This window comes from Antechinus flavipes, chromosome 5, assembly GCF_016432865.1.
Source record: "Antechinus flavipes isolate AdamAnt ecotype Samford, QLD, Australia chromosome 5, AdamAnt_v2, whole genome shotgun sequence".
Taxonomy (NCBI): domain Eukaryota; kingdom Metazoa; phylum Chordata; class Mammalia; order Dasyuromorphia; family Dasyuridae; genus Antechinus; species Antechinus flavipes.
In genome coordinates this window covers 217,472,614-217,494,259 of record NC_067402.1, presented here as the reverse complement: position 1 = coordinate 217,494,259, position 21,646 = coordinate 217,472,614, and the positions used below count along the sequence as shown (strand labels likewise).

At 37.6% G+C, this 21,646-nt stretch overlaps 2 protein-coding genes across 2 annotated transcripts; both read left to right on the top strand.

Moving 5' to 3' along the window:
• Positions 1-380: 380 nt before the first annotated feature.
• Positions 381-10,459, top strand: EEF1AKMT3 (EEF1A lysine methyltransferase 3). The gene is made up of 3 exons (XM_051961281.1): positions 381-767; positions 1,005-1,116; positions 9,049-10,459. Exons 1-3 carry the CDS (start codon positions 591-593, stop codon positions 9,429-9,431), a joined length of 672 nt encoding a protein of 223 aa, XP_051817241.1. The 5' UTR covers positions 381-590; the 3' UTR covers positions 9,432-10,459.
• A 746-nt stretch (positions 10,460-11,205) lies between these two features.
• TSFM (Ts translation elongation factor, mitochondrial) lies at positions 11,206-20,665 on the top strand. Its single transcript, XM_051961279.1, has 6 exons — positions 11,206-11,323; positions 11,560-11,712; positions 13,069-13,197; positions 14,526-14,648; positions 15,247-15,334; positions 20,086-20,665. The coding sequence occupies exons 1-6, from the start codon at positions 11,267-11,269 to the stop codon at positions 20,490-20,492; spliced, it is 957 nt and encodes a 318-aa protein (XP_051817239.1). The 5' UTR covers positions 11,206-11,266; the 3' UTR covers positions 20,493-20,665.
• Positions 20,666-21,646: the final 981 nt, after the last annotated feature.

The window sequence follows — 21,646 nt, the reverse complement described above, 5'->3', positions numbered from 1 at the left end:
AAGGAAAGGCTTCTGCATAGGCTTCACCAGACTGCCAAAGGGGTCCAGGGCACCCCCCAAAATTGAGAATCCTTGCGGCTAGTCCAATTCTCCCATTATACAGTTGGGAAAACTGAGATTCGTAAAGGTCGCGGAATGACCAAAATGTCGGAGACAATATCGTGCCGAGGTCTGGGCCTCTGAATGTTCTTGCTACTGTCACAACCCCTAGGAGGAGTTCCCTCTACTGCTTGGGAAAGACCAGAACACGTCCCCAGCCCTGCCACGTAGTAGAGCATTAATCATTCCAGGGTCTCAGGTATCTGGGCCAGTCCGCGGGCAGATGGTGGTTTAGAGTTTGGGGAAGTAGGGTAGGAGGAGCTTGGGCTGGAGGCCAGGTCTCTTCCACTTGTTCCGCCTCCCGAGAGTGCGGGAACCTCGTAGGTTGGGGATGCCGGGGCTCTGACCTCCCCTTCCTCCTAGTTGGAGGCAGCAGGGTCTCTGTCCCGCCCGGCCACGTGGAAGCCACCCCATTCCTCTTGAGCTCGGCCGCCTCCCAGAGGAGTCTCTCTGGAGGCTGGTGCTCGGCTCCCCGAGATATTCTCTCCGGGATGTCGGAGTCGGACTCCGATCCAGAGTGGGAGTCGGAGTCTGTGTTCCCTCTGGAGGACGGGCTCTTTGCTGATTCTTACACAGAAGAGACTCAGTTTCACTTCTGCGGTCATGTGCTGAGCATCAAACAGAGCTTCGGGGCTCGGCTCGGGGTGGCTGCGCCAGTGTGGGATGCGGTGAGCGCTCCCGGGGCGTACTGGGGGGTCAGCAGAGGGACAGACGCGCAGGGGCGGGGGGGGAGCGAGGGGGCTGCAGGGTTTTCCTTTCTCCCTTCACTCTTGCTCTTCTAGGTCGGACAGAGGAAACCAAACGAAGTGAATTTCCTTTAATTAGGCAACGACCTGCATTCTTTTCCCAAAAATCTCTCCTCTCTCTCCTCCCTCTCTTCCCCCTCCCCCCTCCGCTCCCCCTAGGCGCTGAGTCTATGCAGTTACTTCGAGAGGAAAAACCTCGACTTCCGAGGCAAGAAAGTGATTGAACTGGGCGCTGGGACTGGCATCGTGGGCATTCTGGCAGCTCTGCAAGGTAGGTGAGCTGCTATCATAGATCTCGTCATTTGAAAGGATCTGAGTTAATGTAGTCCAGCTCTGTATTGTGAGACAGTCTATACTGTCTTTTGGGGTTAGGAGAGAGGGATTCCAATCCGTGATTCCATCAATTTAAGCACCTCCTATTGTGGGAGGTCCCTTCACTAATACTGGTTGTCAGCTGAGCATTAATTTATAGTTTTAGAGAGCCATCTGAAACCCCGAGAGGTTAAGTGATTCATCCTTGGCTGTTTGAGTAAGAGGCCAGTCTCCCATCCAATATTAGTCTTTTCAATCAATAAGTATTTGTTAGGTGGCTACTATGTGTCAAGCTCTAGGGATACAAAGAAAGGAGGGGGGAGGGGAACTTTTCTGCTTTCTTTAAAATGTTATATAATATGACACATCTTCCTGGGGACTTCTTCATGGTTCACAATGTCAAAAGCTTCTGAAAGAGGCTAAGTAGGATGTGGACCGAAAAAAAAGGTAAATGAATTTAGAATATAAGTGATCTCTTGTAATCTTTGAGAGAGAAGTTTAAATTGAGTAGCAGAGTGGGACGTCTCATTACTGAGAACTGAAAAATAAGTGGGAGGTGAAGAAATGGAATCCCATGATGTATTAGAGTTTGGCTGAAGAAGGGAGAAAAAAGAGAATAAAGGTTATTAGTTTGAGGGACTGGCAGGCTCAAATGAAGATTTGTTATTGTTTTAAAATAAGAGACTTAGCTGGGTAGGTGTCAGTTGATAAAGGGATTTTGAAGATGAGAAAGAAGGAAGGAGGAAGCAGGGAAGCACTTAGGGGATACAGGAAGGAATAGGGTCAAAGATGTTAAGTAGAAGGGCTGTCCTGGCTATAAGGGTCTCTTCTTCATTAGAAACTGGTGCAAAGGAACAATAGATGGGAGATGATGAATGGTTTTTATAATATACAGACTATTTTTTTCTTCTTTGCTTTATCCAGGTTTAGAAAAAAGACTTAGCAAGTCTTTAGTTATTACCAATTTCATTTGTGAATTCCCTTCAGCCTGCTCTTCAACTTGTCCTCATTTTTAATTTTTTCATTGTGAGCTCTAAATTAATCCAGAAGTATGTTTCTCTCCCTCTCCCTCCCTTCTCCACTTCTCCCTTCCCACTCAACATAGAAGACTACTTTGTAAATTATCCAAGTACAAAAGTCTCAAACTCTCTGTTTTCTATTCACTTTTTTACTTTTTCCACTTTTTTTTTGCCAATTTTTTTCTTTTTTTCAAGGGCTTAACCTTTTTCTAGCAAATGTATTTTCAGAATGGTGTTCTCAACGGTGTTTTTAGGAGAAAAACTAAATTTGTGCTTAAATTTGGTGGAATTCACCGTTGCCTAGAGCATCAGTATTCTCTCTCTCTCTCTCTTTTTTTTTTTTTTCAGGTTCATCTCTATTTTTTCTTTTTCCTTTTTAATATAAGATGAACTTTATTTAAATTGATAGAGAACATAACACATTTACACCTAACCCTCATTACTTAAATAGCAAACACTAATGGCATGCCATCTTTCTGAGGACCTACATACTACTTTAAACTTCATACTCTCTGATAGCTGTCCCCATCCTAAGGGTTTTGAAAATACTTATTGCAAATGTTTGGAGAATCAAGCAACCTTTACTGAGGGACAGTTGATATGAAAGGTGGGCATGGCTATGAGTCTGCTCACAGATGATTATAGAAGAGCATCAGTATTCTCAAAGAGCATTTAGCCTTGGCCAACACCAGTAACTTTATTTTTCACAATTTTTGCTGCTAAAATGCTTCCACAGTCAGAGAACTGCTCTTGAACAGCAGCTTCTTAATTTTGCAGGGGAAGTTCCCCACAAATACTGATCTCTTGCCCCTCAAAAGTGTTAGATATAAATTCAACCCTAATGGGAAATCCCTCTGCAATCTAGTACCATTTCTTTTTTGTGCCTTTTCAGCAGCACTCTTCCTTAAAAACAAAATAACCATTCATAGTCATCTGTTCAAGGTGAACTTCATGTTTTATTGCAGCAATCTTTTTGAATAAAGTACACTTTTCTGGAACCAAAGAACAGAATTGTATATATTTTATTTGTTCGCATTCTTAAAAAAAAAATGACTTTTTTTTTTTTAAACAGATGACAGGTAAATTTTCCACAAACACAGTTGTTTTATTTTTTATTCTTTCCTCTACTTCATTGACATGAATTGTCTTTTACTTTCCTCAAACGAATAATTTAAATTATCAAGTATTTTACCATCTGCTGTTTTGCCATTATTACTGGCTTGAGAAAATTTCCTTTTCTTCATTTGTTTAGCTTGCATTTTTTTTTCCTTTTCTTCAAGATTAGCAGATACAAAAGCACTTTCTATTTTTTGCTAAGCTTTCATCTCCATCAGAGAGCTCCTTCTTCATTATAATTGTTCAACAGCAGCACTAGTTTGTGACTCTGGAAAGCAATCTTATCTTTATTATGTTTTCTCTTCTTATAGTTAGCCTGTAAAAGAAACTAGTTCTCTGGCATCATATAGACTAAGGTGTTACACCTGAAAAGCTGAAAAGCTGAAGAGTGATTCCATGTGGCTCATGGCACTCTTGAAGGGCTTGTTTTGAAACAAGTAGTTATACTTGTCCAACCTGATACTTTGCAGATGAGGAGCTGCTCACTCTATCTTCCATTGCTTTGCTGTTACTGACCTGTTTCTTTCCATTTAATCTTCCCTTCAACCATTATCTTGGTTGTCAGCCTGTATCTCCCAGTATGTTTTCTCTTTAATAAAATTTCAACATATTTCTCATAATATCAAGTAACTTCAGAGCCCCTATCTGTTCATCAAATATTATTTAATATACTGGAAAAATATCATTTCATAGTAGGTATTCATATCTCTTTAAATTTAATCCTTTAATTTCCTAGGCTTACATAAATTTTGAAATTACTGAATATCAAATTTATTTAAAATGAAATAATAAAACTAATGTAATCATTTATAGCATTTTAGCTGTGAGAATGATCATAATCAAAATTCCTTCTAAACATCACTATAATTACAAATTACTTCTTACTTCTGAAAACATAGTTCCACCATTCAGTTTACAATCTTTGCTTTTGTATTTCCATTCTTATTACTTAGCACAGTATTTGGCACATCCTAAGATTTTAAAATTTTTTTCATTTAATGGTGTATATATTTTCCAATTATAAGTAAAGATGGGTTTCAACTTCATTTCCCCCCCAATTGATGGGCATTCACTCAATTTCCAATTTCTTGTCACCATAAAAACAACTGCTGCAAACTATTTTTGTATAAGTGGGTTTTGCCTCTTTTATGATCTCTTTCAGCTATAGACCTAATAGTGACACTGATGAATCAAAGGGTGTACACAGTTTTATAGCCCTTTGGGCATAGTTCCAAATTGCTCTCCAAATTAGTTCACAGTTTCACCAACTATGCATTAGTGTCCCAGATTTCCCACATCTCCTCCAACATTTATCATTATCTTTTCCTGTAATCTTATTGAATCTAAAAGATGTGAAATAGTACCTCAGAGTGGTTTTAATTTGCATTTCCTTAATCAATAGTGATAGAGTATTTTTTCATATGATTATAGATGATTTCAATTTATTCATCTGAAAACTACCTATATCCTTTGACCGTTTCTCAATTGGGGAATGATTTATATTCTTATAAATTTGACTCAGTTTTCTGCATATTTTAGAAATGAGGTCTTTATCTGAAACACTGGCTATAAAAATTGTTTCTTAGATTTCTGCTTTCCTTCTAACCTTGGCTGCATTGATTTTGTTTGTGCAAACACTTTTAATTTAATGTAATCAAAATAATCCATTTTGTATTTCATATTGTTCTCCAAAGTCCTGACAGTTAAACTATTCCTTGCTCTCCTAATTTGCTTATAATATCATTCTTTATGTCTAAATCATGAACCCATTTTGATCTTATCTTGGTATAGGATGTGAGATGCTGGTCTATGCCTAGTTTCTGCCATACTATTTTCCAATTTTCCCAGCAGTTTTTGTCGAATAGTGGGTTTTTATCCCAGAAGCTGGATTCTTTGGGTTATTAAACACTAGATTACTATAGTCATTGTCTATTGTGTCTTGCTTATCTAACCAATTCCACTGATCCACCATTTTACATTCTTAGTACCAGATAGTTTTGATGACTATGTTTTCAATCTGATACAGGCAAACCACTGTCCTTTGCACTTTTTTCATTATTTCCCTTGATATTCTTGATCTTTTCATACAAAGTTTAGCATCAGAGAAGAGAGGGGAACATATACAAGGGATGAAGAAGGAAAAGGACTTGGTAACTAATTGGATATGGGAGAGAGAGTTAGGATTTGAGGATGACACTTGAATTGGGGAAGATAGGAAGAGGGGAAGATTGGAGGAAGATAATGAATTCAGTTTTGGACATATTAAATTGAAAGTCTCTATGAGATATCCAGTTTGAAATAATAGGCAATTTAAGATTTGAGATTAGAGGACAGAAGAGAAATTAGGGCTAAAATATCTCAGAATCATTTGTGTAGAGATGAAAATTGAATTCAGGGAAGCTGATGAGATTGTTAAATAAAAAAGTATAGAGGGATAAGAAAAAAGGACTTAGGATAGAGCCTTAGTGGACATCCAAAGTTAGAGAGACTGTAAAGTTTAGATGAACATTTAGCAAAGGACAGGAGAAATCAGACAGATAGGAGAACCAGGATAAAGTGGGATAGTCAAATACTTAAAAGAAAGACGAGACAATGTCAAAAGCTGCAGAGAAATCATAAAGGATGAGGATTGAGAAAAGGCTATTGGACTTGGTGATTTAAAAAGTTATTAACTTTGGAGAGAACAATTTCAATTGAACAGTTATAGGAAGCTAGAATGTTGAGAATTAAAAGAGTTTGAAACATGTGCAAAATTTTTTAGCAATTCTTTTTGTGGCAGCAAGGAATTGGAAATTGAGTGGATGCCCATAAATTGGAGTGTGACTGAATAAGTTATAGTATGTGAATGTAATAGAATATTATTGTTCTATAAGAAATGATGAGTAGGCTGATTTCTGAAAAGCCTAGAAAGACTTTTGTGAACTGATGCTGAGTAGTAAGCAGAACCACTAGAACATTGTACATAGTTAACAGCAAGATTGTGTGATGATTAACTATGACAGACTTGGTTGACTCTTCTCGGGAATACATTGATCCAAGACAATTCCAATAGACTTTAGACGGAAAATTATCATCTGTATCTAGAGAGAGAGCTATGAACACTGAATGTCTATTGAAGCATACTATGATCACCTTTTTTTGGTTTGCTTTTTCTTTCTCATGGTTTTCCCTTTTGTTCTGATTTTTTTTCACAAAATGATTAATATGGATATATGTTTAAAATGATTGTACATGTATGACCTGTATCAGATGGCTTGCTGTCTTGGGGAAGGGGAGATAAGGAGGAAAGGAGAAAAAAATTGGAACTCAAAATTTTACAAAAATTAATGTTGAGAACTATCTTTACATGTAACTGGAAAAATAAAATACTACTGAATATTTTTTAAAGAAGAGAGAGAGAGAGAAAATGGAGTCATTGATTGTAGGTGGCTTTCTTAAGAAGTTTACCCTGAAAACACAGATGATTTTTTTGAGGATGGGGATATCTCCACAACATCCCTTGAATATGTCCTGTTTTCTCTTTTGATGTGGACACTACTCTAGTTCAAGCTTTTGTTCCTTTTTATCCAGATTCTTACAATAACTTTATAACTGGTGTCTTTGCTTCAAGTCTCTCCCATCTTCAATCCAGCCTCCACAAAACTTGTCATAGTTATTTTCTTAAAGCACAGATCTGATTTTCTCCTTCCCCTACTTAATAAATTAGAGTGAGTCCTCCCTATTTCTTCCAAGATCAAATATTGTTTTGTTTCTCATTCAAAGCCTTCACAATCTCCCATTCCTAAAATCCATTCCCTTCTCTGCTTCTTAGCATATGTATTCAAAATTCTGCTCAATATCCACCTAAATGAAGTCCTTCCTGATTTCTCCAGCTATTCGTGCTCCTCTTCCATTACCTTATATTTCTTTTGCAAACATTTTATTTTATGCTTATAAAAAGGAATGGCTCTTGAAAATTCATTTCTTAATCACAGAGGAAAGGCCAGAAATGAGATTGTGTTCCTTTTATGAAATTTGAGTTATCATTCAATCAAGTTGAATAAGATGAAGAATGATAGACTAAATCTCAAGATGATTTTTAAAAGTTAGGAACTAAACTTCTGACTGGAAGTTCAAAAAAATCCTGAAGCTAAAGAAATAGAAGAAACTGTAAAATTCCAAGTGAAAGGAAAAAGTGAAAAAGTATTGATATATAGGGCCTGATATGTTCCAGTTTCTGTGTTAAGCCCTTTGCAGAAGCAATTAACACAAAGAAAAGCATCAAGGATCTTTGAATGAGGCTTCTTGGCTTGATCAGGCATGAGGTACCTCAGCATAATGATAAAGTCTAGATTTAGGGAACCAAAATGAGATTAGGGTTTCTGGTGGTCAGGAAGTTAAATGATAAGGTCTAGTGGCAGGTTTGGGGTTCAGGGAACCAAATGGAGAGGTTTGGCTCCCCTGAACCCCCTTGGGATTCAGCACAAGAGTAGGGAGTTTTGGGGAGCTCCCTTCTGGTGGTGCAGAAGTTCTCTGTAAAATAATTTATAGACCCGAAAACTTAGATTGATAAAAGAGGTTTATTATAGGGATTGGGAAGTAAGGTTAGAAATCCTGTCTGGTTAGGGAAATAGGTGAGGGTAAAGAGAGGGTGGCACTGGAAAAGAATATTCCATGGGCAGAGGCCCTTGGCATAGCAAACATGACATAGCTGGTATGTTTAGAACCTCTGCAAAGAGAGAATTTTAGATTGGCTCTTTTATAATAGGAGCTTTGGCTACCAGCTGAAGGGAGCTCATGGGTGGAATTCTACAAGCTGGGTTTCAGCTTGAGCTGAATTTGAATAGAATTCAATGAGTTTCAGGACTGAACTGACTCCACTTAGGTAACAGAATGAAACTGTCTTGTTTCCCTTGGGTGGGTTCCCTCAAGTCAGAGTTGAAGGAGATTTTTCTCTTTCAAGGATTTTAGAGTTTTGGGGTCCCTTCTTCAATGGAGTTTAGAAACTGTGTTTTGCAAAATAATTCCCCTGTACCTCAACATAACCCAAAGCAAGTAATTTTGTAACTTCTTCCCTTCCTTTGTGCTCTTTCATGAAGTTTGGAGTTTTTTCCTTTGGGCATGTACAGAATTTTGTTTTTCTGTTTTAAATGTTTACTTTTGTCTATAAATGGTGGTAATCACTGGCATTTGCTTTTGCAGTTTGTTGATTTGGAACACATTTGGGTAGGAACATAGCCAACTAAGAGATAGAGATCTAACACTGAAGTGTTTTCCCAGAAAGAATATCTCTGAGTTTTAGCCAGGGGCTCAGGGCTAACAAAAAGATAAGTAGGCTTGTTCTACTTCCCGACATGGAAACTGAACATATATAACTGGAAATCTGACTAGGCAGTAGTTCCATAGAAAAATGAGAAATAAACAGCCAAGTCATCTCTTAAACAATACTATTGTTGTCTTCCCTGATATGTTGTAAATTCCCTGAAATCAGGGAGTTTCATTTTTGTCTTTGTAAATGTAAAAATGTCTCATCTGTAAAATGATAATAATATCTACTTTACAGAGCTGTTTCAGGGATCAAAAATGATATGTGAAATGCCTTTGCAATCTTTAAAATGTTTTATCAGTGTTACCGTCTGCCATATGCACATTGAATTTTGAGAGGCAATGTGGAGCCACTTTTCTGAAGGTGTTAAGAACTGAGATTTTCCTAGACATTTCTGAATAATAATCCATCAGCTAGATCTTAGACCTCACTTCTGTTTTGTCTCTTTCAGGGGGAGATGTCACCATCACTGACCTACCTCTGGCTCTGGAGCAGATTCAGGGAAATGTTCAAGCTAACGTGCCAGTTGGTGGCCGGGCACAGGTCCGACCTTTGGCCTGGGGGCTAGACCAAGGTGTGTTTCCTGAAGACTATGACTTGGTGTTAGGGGCTGATATAGTGTATCTGGAGCAGACATTTCCACTGCTCCTGGGAACCCTTAGACATCTCTGTGGACCAAATGGCACTATCTATCTGGCTTCCAAGATGAGAGAAGAGCACAGGACAGGGAGTTTCTTTCACGATATGTTACCACAGCATTTTCAGCTGGAGCTGGCACAGCGGGATGAAGAGGAGAACATTAATATATATAGGGCTACACACAGGGGAGGCTGAGAGACTCCTCTGGACCTCCATAACTGGTTCTTCCTTCCTTCTGGTCATATACACATTCCTCTGATTAGTCCTCTTCCTCTTTGTATTGGGAAGAAGTGAAGAATATTAACAAATGGAGAAACCTGAATAATGACCAAACGTGACAAAGCATGATTCCTAGATCTTGGGCGAGGTGTTCTATGCTTTCATTTCCATGCTTTCTTTGATTTTGTTCTCCCCATCCTACTAATTTTTCTATTTTTTTAAAGATTAATACTGAGTATCATCTTGATGAGGTTAATGGCAGTGCAAAGAGTTGAGGTGTGGGAATCCCCTTTTGGTTGGTGCAGATCCTTCATGAATATGAACCCGAAATATTGAATGGCAAAAGGGAAATTTATTATTTCACTAAGAGGCTCCTTATATCTTAGCAAGCAGATTTCTTCATGAAGAAATCTTGCAAAGAGTGGGTGGGAAAAACCTATTTTATGAGTAAATCTTAGGGAGGTTTGAACCTCCCAATTGAATGAAATTATTTTGAAGGCTTTTGCAGCCTGAATTTGAATGGGGATCCTGCTATCAATGGGGGGAGGGTGTGATTTACCTTAAAATGGTCTCCCCCTGGGAAATATTTTCTTTCCTAGACTCTATGGAGCCCAGGGCCACCAGGAATCTCCCTTCTTTTACAGATCAAAAGGGGACATCATTTTAGAGTGATTATTTTACAGATTAAAGGGAACACAGTTTCACACCCCAGTCAATCTTTTTGGAAATCAGCCCTAATGGGACAGCAATAAGAAGGCTCTCAATTCCTATTCTTGGAGGTGGAGGCTGAGTGGGGAAAAGCTTTTACCTGAAGCTTTTTGAAGGGGAAAGTGAAGGAATTTTTATGGACTATTGTGGGTGGTCAGCAGAGTAATTCCCTTTGACTCTATTTCTTCCAGAATAAGTAGGGGCTTTCTTCTTTTTATATTTGGATCCTCAGCACATAGAACAGTGCTTTGCACATAATAACCAATTAATAAATACTCATTCATTCTTGTTCTCAATTCTGTTTTGTTTTGTCTTTTTATTATTGTTTTGTTTTTTTCTTGCTTTTTCTTTCTTTTTTTTTTAAATAGATAATATAAAAAAAAGTTTATGTTTTTAGACTTTAGAAAAAAGGATTTCAGACTCTGTTTTATACTTTATACTTATAACACGGGGGAGTGGAGTACCTAAGCAGATTAAGCTTCCCTTTTTTTTGGGGGGGGGGTGGGATTCTTCCTGAAAGAGGTTGAGTAGTTTAGTGGAAAGTGGTACTTAGAAAGCATTTTTTTAAAGTACCTACTATGTGCCAGCTACTGTGTTAAGTACTAGGGATACACAAAGGCTCTTAAGGAGCTCAGTGTCTGGATCTGTCCTGGAAAAAGGTAACTTTCTAAATCTGGTTTACTCACCTATAAAACTGGGATGGCTATTTGTTCCACCTAACTCTTTGCGGGGCATTGGAAGCAAGTGTGATATAAAAGTGAATTATTATCCCCGCCCCCAGCATTCCCCATTTTTCATTGGAGGGAGCCTTCTAATTCCCTTGCAGTTAGCCATTGCTGAGGAGTCACCTCGATGACATGACCCATGCCCTTTGCAGCAATCCTTGCTCGATTTCCTTTCCCCTTGAATGCCCAACGAGCCGGAGATCTTCTGGCCCACAGGTGGCGCTGCCCTCAGCTATCGCTAGTTTAAGGCAGGTTCTGTGGGTTTGTCCCAGCCGCCGCACCGTAGGTTCCTCGTCTTCCTCCGCCCCACTTTCCCACGGGCTTTCTACGGGCGCATGCGCTCTGGGATAGTCGAGTGCTGCCAGGGCGGAGAAAATCATGTCCTTCTTTCGGTCCCTGCGCCTTTTTCAGCACCTGGGGTCCCGGAGCAGGCCGGTAAGAGGGAGTGGTGGCGGAGCTCGGGTCCTTCCTGGATCCCGGGCCGCTGCAGCTCTCCTCACATCCCTCCTTCCGCCCCAGACTGACGTCCTCCAGCCTCCTCTCCCCCCCATTCCACGAGCTGTCCCCCTCCGTTTCCTATCTTTCCTCGCCCTCCCATCCCCCCCTCCGCCTCATCTCCCCTCTGTCCCCTTCTTGCTCACCTTATGCCTGTCGTGCTCCGTCCTCCGCAGGTGCCCCTGGGGTCCCGTCCCCTCCACGCGGGAGTCATGGGGTCCGAGGCCGGGTCCAGCAAGGAGCTGCTGAAGAAGCTGAGGCGGAGGACCGGCTATTCCTTCACTAATTGCAAGAAGGCGCTGGAGACTTGCGGGGGCGATCTGGCCCAGGTGAGGGAGGCTTGGGGCCGCCCCTCCTCGGACCGGGAGGGAGACGGAAGCCTATCTAATGGAGTTTAAACAGTCTCGTACGTAGTTGGCCACTTAGGTGGAGTGAAGTGGATTTGTCCACTGCCAAACCTGCAACAGCGGGCGAGGCAGGATCCGAAATCAGTTCTCCGGTTTCAGAGAAGAGGTTCTTTAACCCCTTTGGCTTTACGGTGAATTTATTGGAGGGCAGGGACTGTCTTTTGCCTCCTTTTGTATCCTCATCGCATAGTACAGTATTTGAATGAACGATTAAGCCTTCTCAGAGGAATGTTTTTAAATGCATGAAATAAAACACATTGGATTGTAAGGGAAACCAGTTGTATTTTGTCAAAATTTTAGAAGTTTTAAGAATCTCTTCCTTTTTTCCACGGTAATTGTGTTTAATCAGTATTTAAGCGACTGATTTAACTAATAGTTATGTTTTATGGCCGAAGTGTCACCCAGCCATGCCTCTTATTCTTTCAATAAGGCATTCAACAAATAAATAGGCAACCTGTTATGTTCTGAGCTTTGTGCTGGCGTTCACATCTAGGAAAACAACCACAGTAGAAACAATAGCGCCAACGTATATCGCCTTCTGAAGTGTGCCAAGGGTTTTATTCACATCACCTTATCTTAGTCTGGGAAACTAAGTTGTGGTTCACTCGGTAAGGATTAAGGGCAGGATTTAAATGGGTATCCTGACTTCAAATTTAGCACTCTACCCACTATAGCAAGCAAAACTTATGCTTCCTTAGCTTAGGGAAAATTGAATTCAGAACTACTGCTAGCTCCAATTTCCTAGTAGGAAGACCTTTGTGCCTCTCAAGTAGTAAATTCTTTTGAGATGTAGTTGGAGACATGCATATGTCTTATTATTATTATTATAGTTTTTTATTTACAAGTTATATGCATGGGTAATTTTATAGCATTGACAATTGCAAAACCTTTTGTTCCAATTTTTTCCCCTCCTTCCCCCATCTCCTCCCCCAGATGGCAGGTTGACCTATCATGTATATGTCTTGATGTGCATCTGTAAAGAATTCACTTAATTTCCCTGAGTCTGTTTTCTCCTCTGTAAAATGATCATAATACATCCTTGAGGAACAGCTTTATTATTTTTGAGCTCCAAATTCCCTCCCTCCAACCTCTTCACCCCACCCATTGAGAAAGACAAGCATTTTATGAATTAAACAGATGAAGTCATGTAAATCATTTGGGGTTCAGAGGAAGCAGAGAGAATTGGAAGACAAAACATTTAGAATTTTGCAGCTCTAGCATTCTATATGAGACATGCTGTTTTTGTGTGTGTGTGTTTTTTTCTTTTTTAATCTACAGGCAGAAGTTTGGTTACATAAGCAGGCCCAGAAAGAAGGATGGAGCAAAGCTACTAAACTTCAGGGAAGAAAAACTAAGGAAGGATTGATTGGATTATTACGGGAAGGGAATTCAGCTGTAATGGTGGAGGTGAGCCCCTCTCATGCACCAATTCTAGGAATTTTATTCTCAAATATTTGATTTTTCCATAAAAAGGTGATAAACTCTAGAAGAGCTGTCTAATAGTGAAACTAAAGTAGGCAGTAATCAAAAGTTATTAGTAGACATGGGTCTCAGTGATAGATGGTGTTTTATAAAAATGCACAAAAATGTGTTGAAGAGGCCCTCATTGTATTTTGAATCTCTCCTGTGCACTTTTACTCTAGTATTGTGATAGCAAGCTACTCTTGCAGCCAAGAAGAATGGGAATTCAGGTCCCACTTCTGATTCTGACTGACTTTGTGCCTTTGGTCAAATTGCTTGAGATAATAAGTTGCAGAAAATGTATTGGCCTACTTATATTGAGGGAATTTCCTCACTTAAGAGTTCTCTTTGCCGATGAATTCTTAGCTTTACCCTCATTTCACTGTTTCCTACTTCATCTTTGTATTCTTGGTATTAAAGGTAGTTCCTTGCTCATAACAAAAGTATTCCATACCTTTACCTTCATCATTGTCATTTCTTCTCTTGCCAATCATAGTTTCTCTATAACTTAGCAAATTGTGTTGAAGGGATGTTTTGGCTAAAAAAATTCCTTGCCCTTCAGCCAGTCTGATTCAAATTTAGTTGGTTTGGTCTGTGGACAACAGACAAGTGACAGATATCACTGGCCTAGACTTGAAACCTTTCCAAATTGTGTGTAGGACTTTGCAGAATTTTTGTGCTACTGGCTTAGACTTAAAGATCTTTGTGTTAATTCTATGCCAAGGTCTTTATTGATTTTCTCACGTGTGTGTGTGTGTGTGTGTGTGTATACACACACATATATATGTAAATGTTTGAATTGTTAATTCAAGATTGTTAATTCAAGATAGGAATCTAGTGCTTCTTTATTTAGTCTTGAAGGGTTTTCTGAAGAAGTTATAAATTTATGGATTAGCTGATGTAGAGAGGATAGTAGACATAGAAATAGTTGGTGTTATTGTAGATAAAAAAGAAAAGAGAGAACAAGCTAATTGGTTTATAAAAGAGGAAATGCAATTAAAGGGAGAAGTTCCATGTTGATTATAAATTTACAGTTAAGGCATCACTGGCAGTATTCTAAAGAAATTTTCTCAAGTGGCATATGTTGCCCAACCCATTATGACAAGAACTGCTTAAGTTTCTGTCCTTCCACTGGCATGGGAATGACAATTTGAAAGATGCAGTTGTGTCTAAAATATAGCCTAGCTTTACTTTAGTTTGTATTAAATAAACCCATCACATTTTTATGAGTTTGCTACTAAACCATTGCTTATATCATGAGTTTCTGCCTATAGGTGAACTGTGAGACAGATTTCGTTTCTAGAAATTTAAAGTTTCAACAACTAGTTCAGCAAGTGGCTCTTGGAACCATGTTGTACTGTCAGAGTCTAAGGGAGCAGCTGTCCACATACAGCAAGGTAAGTCAGCCAGCACTCACAATTCAATTCAGATTCTGCATCTAAATGACAAGAGGAAGGAATTGCTAGACAGATTAGAAAAGATGCAGTTGTAGCATGTTCTTAATGTAGTCCAACTGACAAAACAATTATCCATACCACTTTTTTTTTTTTTGTCTCAAACTGTCTTATGAACAGAGACAAAGGGAATAAAATGTTAGTGAAAACTGAAAATATTTACTTTATGTAGAGAAAGGTGGGATTTTATAAGAGTATGTAGCACAGGCAAAGGAATTTGAATCAAGAGTCATATGGCCCAACTCCACTTCTCTTGGCACCAGTTTACTTTTATAAAGTGATGGGATTGACCTGCATGATTTCTGAGATCCATTTGAGTTCTGAAATTACGTTAGAATCCTTCCTGAGAGTAGTAGTTCATATTCCAAAGATATTGGCATGTAAAAATGTTATACATATATAATATTACCAATATAAAAGAGATAATAGTACTACTATAAACTTAGAGATCTGCAGTTGCTTTATTTGGAAAAGATTAATATTGTCAGGTAAGCTTCATTTTGCAAAATTGATCTTTTTTTTTCATTGTGTGGATATTCAGGGCTTTTTAGAGACAAGTGAGCTTTCTCAACTGAGAGCTGGACCCAACAGAGAAGGCTCTCTTAAGGACCAATTGACTTTATTTATTGGTGAGTATTGACAGTAGACCTCAGACTGAAGCTGAAAATAGAAATCAAAAAGGGGTTACCACTAGGCAGGCTTATGTAAAAAAAATCTTGGAATTTCTCAAAGCATCAAAATTGTAGTAATGGGAATATAACTATAAGATATTCAAACTTATACATATATGAATGCATAGGCATTTAGTGGTCTAGTTTTTTGAACAATACACTTCTTTATAAGGAAAGAATGATAAGTTAGGGAATTGTAAGCATTTTTCTAGATTGCTGTGGTACTAAGGGGAATTTTGGTTTATCTTGCTTTTCCTTTGTGGGGAGTAAGGGTGTGGGGAAGATGGTTGTAGAATCCTGGAAACCAACTGTTCCTCCGAAGTTACTGCCAGTGAGAATAATTCTTTTTACCAGATTGTCTCACACTGTCTGCAAACTATTAATGAGTCATATCAGGAACCAGGTTAGGCAGAAGTGTGGGGGTTTGTTAAGTAATTCTGGAAGAATCTGGGTTTTTTTTAACTTTGTCTTTTTTTCTGGGGAATTACTGTAACTATTAAGTAGATTTCTTGAATTGTTTTCATTTCTGGATATCTCTCTTTTTTAAAAATACCCTTAAGGTATAATTCTCTGTTGTAGATATTTATGTATATTTATGTTTTCTTGAATGAATAAGAACTAATCTCTTTGCTTTCCATCTCTTTCTCTCCTTTGGTTCTTTTGTTTCTTCTTTAGAGAGTAATATTGATAAAAGGTTTGTTAGTAACTTTGGGGAAAAAATTTTTTATTGGAAAACATATATCGAAACTGTTGGGTAAAATGAAGTTTGGGATTTTCTGGAATTTTTGCTATGTGAAGTCATGAAAATATATTTCTATAATAGCTATGTTGTCCAAAAAAAAAAAAAAAAAAAAAGGGCTAAGTGCGGGGGTGAGGGGGAAGATATGTGTCATGCTCCATTCAGAATTCCATCAGTTTTTATCTCTGGAGATAATCATTTTTCATCTTTAGTCTTTTGGAATTGTCTTGGATGATTGAATTGGTCAGAATAGCTAAGTCTTTCACAATTGATCATTGTTAAAATATTGCTTTTACTTTATATGATATTCTCTTGGCTTTGCTCTCTTCACATTGCAATAGTTTATATAAGTCATGCCTAGTTTTTTGTGGCATATCCATTCAATTAACATTTTTTTCTCCTTCTCTCCCTTCTACACAGCAGGCAATCCACTATAAGTTAAATATATGCAATTCTTTTAAACTTATTTCCATATTCATTATGCATCATTAGAAAAATCAGATCAAAAGGGGGAAAAATTACCAAAAAAACCAAGCAAAGATCACTACTGCCAAAGAAAAAAAAAGGTGAAAATATTATGCTTTGCTATGCTTTGATCCACATTCAGTTCCCATACTCCTCTCTCTGGATGCAGATGACTCTCTCCATCACAAGTCTATTGGAATTGCCTTGAATCATCTCATTGTTGAAAAGAACCATGTCCGTCACAGTTGATCATTACAATCTTGTTATTGTATACAATGGTTCTCTTGGTTCTACTTACTTCACTTAGTATCAATTCATATAAGTTCAGGTTTTTCTGAAATCAGCTTGCACATCATTTTTTATGGAATGATAATATTCCATAACATTCATATACCATAACTTAATCAGCCATTCCCCAACTGATAGGCATCCGCTTAGTTTCCTGTCCCTTGCCACTACAAAAAGGGCTGCCACAATACATTTTCCTCTTTTATGATCTCTTTAGGATATAGATCCACTAGAAAAAGTGCTAGATTAGAGGGTATACACAATTTGATAACTCTTTGGGCATAATTCTAAATTGTTCTCTAGAGTGATTGGATCACCAGTGATATAATGGTGTTACAGTTTTCCCACATCCCCTCCAACATTTATCATTATATTTTCCTGTCATCTTAGCTTACCACAGAGTTGTCTTAATTTGCATTTCTCTAATCAAAAGTGATTTAGAATACTTTTTGATATGATTAGAAATAGCTTTAATTTCTTCCTCTGAAAATCGTTCATATCTTTTGACCATTTATAAATTGGGGAATGGTTTGTATTCTTATGAATTTGAGTCAAATATAACTAATACATTTTAAAATACAATAAAATTTTCTTTAAGAAACTAAAAACTATTCTTGACTAGTGGGCTGTACAAAAACCGAGATAGGCCAGATTTGGCTTGTGGACTCATTTGTCAATACCTGTTATTAGGGAATTTTTCATATTATGTATTTGTGTCACTTCCATATGTATTTTGGTTATGAGACCTAGGTAATATTTTATGTATACTTTTTCATATTCTAATATTTTCTAATTTTTCATTAATTTTATTTGTTCAGAAGCTTAAGTTTTATATAGTCAGAATTGTCTAAGATAATCTTGTCTATCTTTTGTTTAAGAATTCTTCTTCCTTTAACCATAGTTTTGAAAATTTCTCATTTTCTGTCTTTAAGTGGTGTGATCATTATGTTATTTCAAGAGGGAAAGAGCACTAAAAACGCTTTTTTGTTTTTTCCTGCTACTCTTGTTTTGTGTATTTTAAATGTTTAATTGATAATCTCTTTTTTTGTATCTTTGTCACTCCATGTATCCTTTCCCTTCCCCTCCACCTCATTCTGTTCCCTCAACAGCTTCTTCTTTTTTTCCATGAAATCTTTCCCTTATAAGAAATAAGTATAGACAAGCAAGAAAAGATATGCCACATAGGACATATCTTAAAATGTTACGTCTCATTCAGCACTTATGGTCTATCATTCTTTGCTAAGAGATAGGAAGCTAGTATCCTTAGTCTTCTGGAGTGGTGATTTCATTAATCTAGTTTTTTAGTATTTCCAAATTGTTTGCCTTTATGGTATTATAATCATTGTATAAATTTTTCTTTGGCTGTGTTTATTTTGGTGAACATTAGTTCATGTAAGGTTCCCCTCTCTCCCTCCCCCCCAGGTTTCTTTAAATCTGCCCCTTTGGGGATTTCTGGTGATGCACAATATTCCATTACATTCATATACTATCATTTGTTCAGATATTTGTCAGTTAATGGACTTTCACAGAACAAAAGGTCAAGAATGTTAAGGGATTAATGAAAGAAAAAAAGAAAAGCAAAGGAAAGTTGCCTGGCTATAACAGACTTAAAAATTATATTATAAAGTTGCACTTTATGATCCAGCAGTGTCCCTACTAGATCTGTATCCCAAAGAGATCATAAAAGATGTCCCCTCCCCCCCACAAAAAGATGTAAAAGCTCTTTTTTTGTGATAATAAGGAATTGGAAATTGAATGGATGCCCATTAATTGAGGAATGATTGAATAAGTTCTTACATCATAGGAATATAAAAAATGAGCAAGCTGATTTCAGAAAGACTGGTGCTGCTGGAGTGACTCAGTTGTAAAAGAACTGATGCTAAATGAAGTGAGCAGAATCAGGAAAAGTTGGTACACATTACAGCAACATTGTGTGATGATCAACTTTGATAGACTTAGTTCTTCTCAGCAATACAGTAAACCAAAGTAATTATAATAGACTTTGGATGAAAAATGCCATCTGCATCCAGAGAGAGAACTATGGAAATTGCATTTGGATCAAACATACTATTTTTATTTTTGGAAGTTTGCTTTTTCTTGTGGTTTTCCCCTTTTGTTTTGACTTTTCTTTCACAACATGACTTAATATGGACATATGTTTAAAATGATTGTTTATGTATGACCTATATCAGTTTGTTTGCTGTCTTGGGGAGGAGGGATATATAAGGGAAAAAGAGAGAAAATTTGAAAATCAAAGTCTCACAAACATGAATGTTGAAAATTATCTTAACATGTAATCGGAAAAATAAAATACTACTGAAAAGCACCAAAAAAGGGGAGCGCTTGCATCTTTTTTCCAGCTCTTTACAACCACAAAAATGCTGCTTTAAATGTTTTTGTACATGTTTTTTTCCCCCTCTCTTTCAGCTTTTTAAAGAATGTGTATATAATATTGATATCTCTGGTTCAGAAGTCATAGTTTAATTCCATATTGCTTTCCAGAATAGTATGACTAATTCCAGTTTCACCAGTAATATTGTGTGCCTGTTGTATAAATCCATTAACAATTGTCTTTCCTTTTTTTTTTTTTTGTCACTTTCCTTAATCTGATGGAAGTGAGATGGTAGCACTTATTAGCTTTAATTTACTTATCTTTAGACATAGTTGTCTATTGTTTATATTTCTTTTTTTAAGAAGTATTTTTTTGACTGATTAATCTTTTAACGGATCATTATATATCTACATTAGTTCTTTATGTTTCATGCTTTAGAGAAATTTGATGCAAAAATTTTGCTCCAGCCAACTACTTCTCTTTTAATTCTTATTATATTGATTTTGGTAATTTCTTTTCAGTTTTATGTCATGAAAGTTAGCCATTTTATTTCCTTTGATTGATCTACTATTTGGTGAAAGTTTCTAACCTGAAAAGAGAAAAATGCCTCATCTCATTCTTTCTTTTTCTTAATGATATAAAATCACACCAAAGGTGATTTCAAGAGAATAAGAGACTCTTTAATGTAGGTGAGGTGATAATTTCAGGAAAAGCTTTGCCTCAGAGGTGGTACCTGAACCAAATTTTAAAGAAGGCTAGGAGTTCTGCTAGATAGAAGTAAGGAGAACATATTCCAGGTTTGAGTGGCCATCTGTGCAAAACATGTAGAAATCTCTTCTGTGTATGTGATGCTTTTGATAGCTCTGCTTGTTTGTTTTTCTGCAGGCAAACTGGGAGAAAATTTGACTCTTAAGCGAGCTGCATGGGTGACTGTACCAAATGGATTCTACATTGGTTCTTATGTACATGGAGTGGTGCACAGTCCCTCTCTCAGTAACATGGTGCTTGGGAAATATGGTGCATTAGTCATCTGCCAGACATCTGAAGAGAAATCGAACCTTGAAGACCTTGGCCGCCGACTTGGTCAGCATGTCGTGGGAATGGCTCCTTTGTCTGTAGGCTCAATGGAAGATGAGCCTAGTGGAGAAGAAGAAACAAGGATGCTTGCCCAGCCCTATCTGCTGGATCCTAGCATCACGTTGGGGCAATATGTAAAGCCCCAGGGTGTGTCTGTGATAGATTTTTTGAGGTTTGAATGTGGAGAAGATTTAGGGACTGCAAAAACAGAATAGGCTTCCTGGACATTTTGGACCTTAAAAATATATTAACTGAGTCACTCCACATTCTGAGAAGACTGGTTTAATTATTGTTTCAGTAATACAACTGATTTTATGGTAAAACTGAAAAGATTAAAAGATTATTCAATGTAGGAGCGCTAAATAAAGATACTTTCCTCCTTAGAGAATCTTGCCTTCTTCCATGTTTGTTAAGATTGTGGGTTTAGCTTTTTACATTGTGAATTTCAATCACTATGACAATGACAACCCCTCACTGAGCCCATTAAAGAACATGTAGCTATATTGGGAATGTGAAGCCTTTTGACTTGGAATTGCTTATCTCTTACATTCAGTGAAATCATGACCTTTGTGTGTTTTAATTCTGCTTTTCCCCTGGCCATTTCCATTCATTTTGGCTCCAGTAAATTTCCCCAAGCAAATATCTTAAAGGAAGCTTGCCAGAAATATTCCAAGGTGCTCTCTTCTTCACCTCATTAAATCTATTCACTTTAAGTTCAGGTAACATCTTTTTGTGGGCTTCCAGAGCTTTCTCTTCCATTTTAACTCATAGTTATCCTAATTTACCTCTGCTAAGGTTAACTGTGCATGACCATATACTAGGTGCTGAGGATACAGAGACAAAAAAGAGGAAACCATTGCTGTCTTGGAGCTTTTGTGGAGTTTTTTGTTTTGTTTAGTTTTGTTTTGAGTGGGGGTGGCAGGGTATAGATTACATTTTGGCCCAGATGATCAGAGCTTTAATGATTACACACAAGGTAACTGCAAAGTTGTACCAACAACTAGGGATCTGGAGGGACTTGGGAAAGACTTCTTGTAGTAGGTAGTACCCTGAGTAGAGTCATTTAGGATTCTAAGTGGCAGAGGTAGGGTTGGAGTACATCTTAATACTTTTCTTTCTCTGCATGTCAGATTCAGAAAAATCTGAAAAGACTGAACTACTGTGGAGTGAAGTAGAACAAAAGGACAATTTGTACTGTGATTATATTATCTTAAAGGGGTTTCAGATGTTCAGATGCCATTTAGCTTTGAAAATCTGAAAAGAGAGATTGCAGATAACATGTCAAATCAGAATAGCTAATAGTCCAATTTAGTTTGGGGAATGTCATATTTCTGGAATAGTAAGAAATAACATTTGGAAAGGTGGGTGG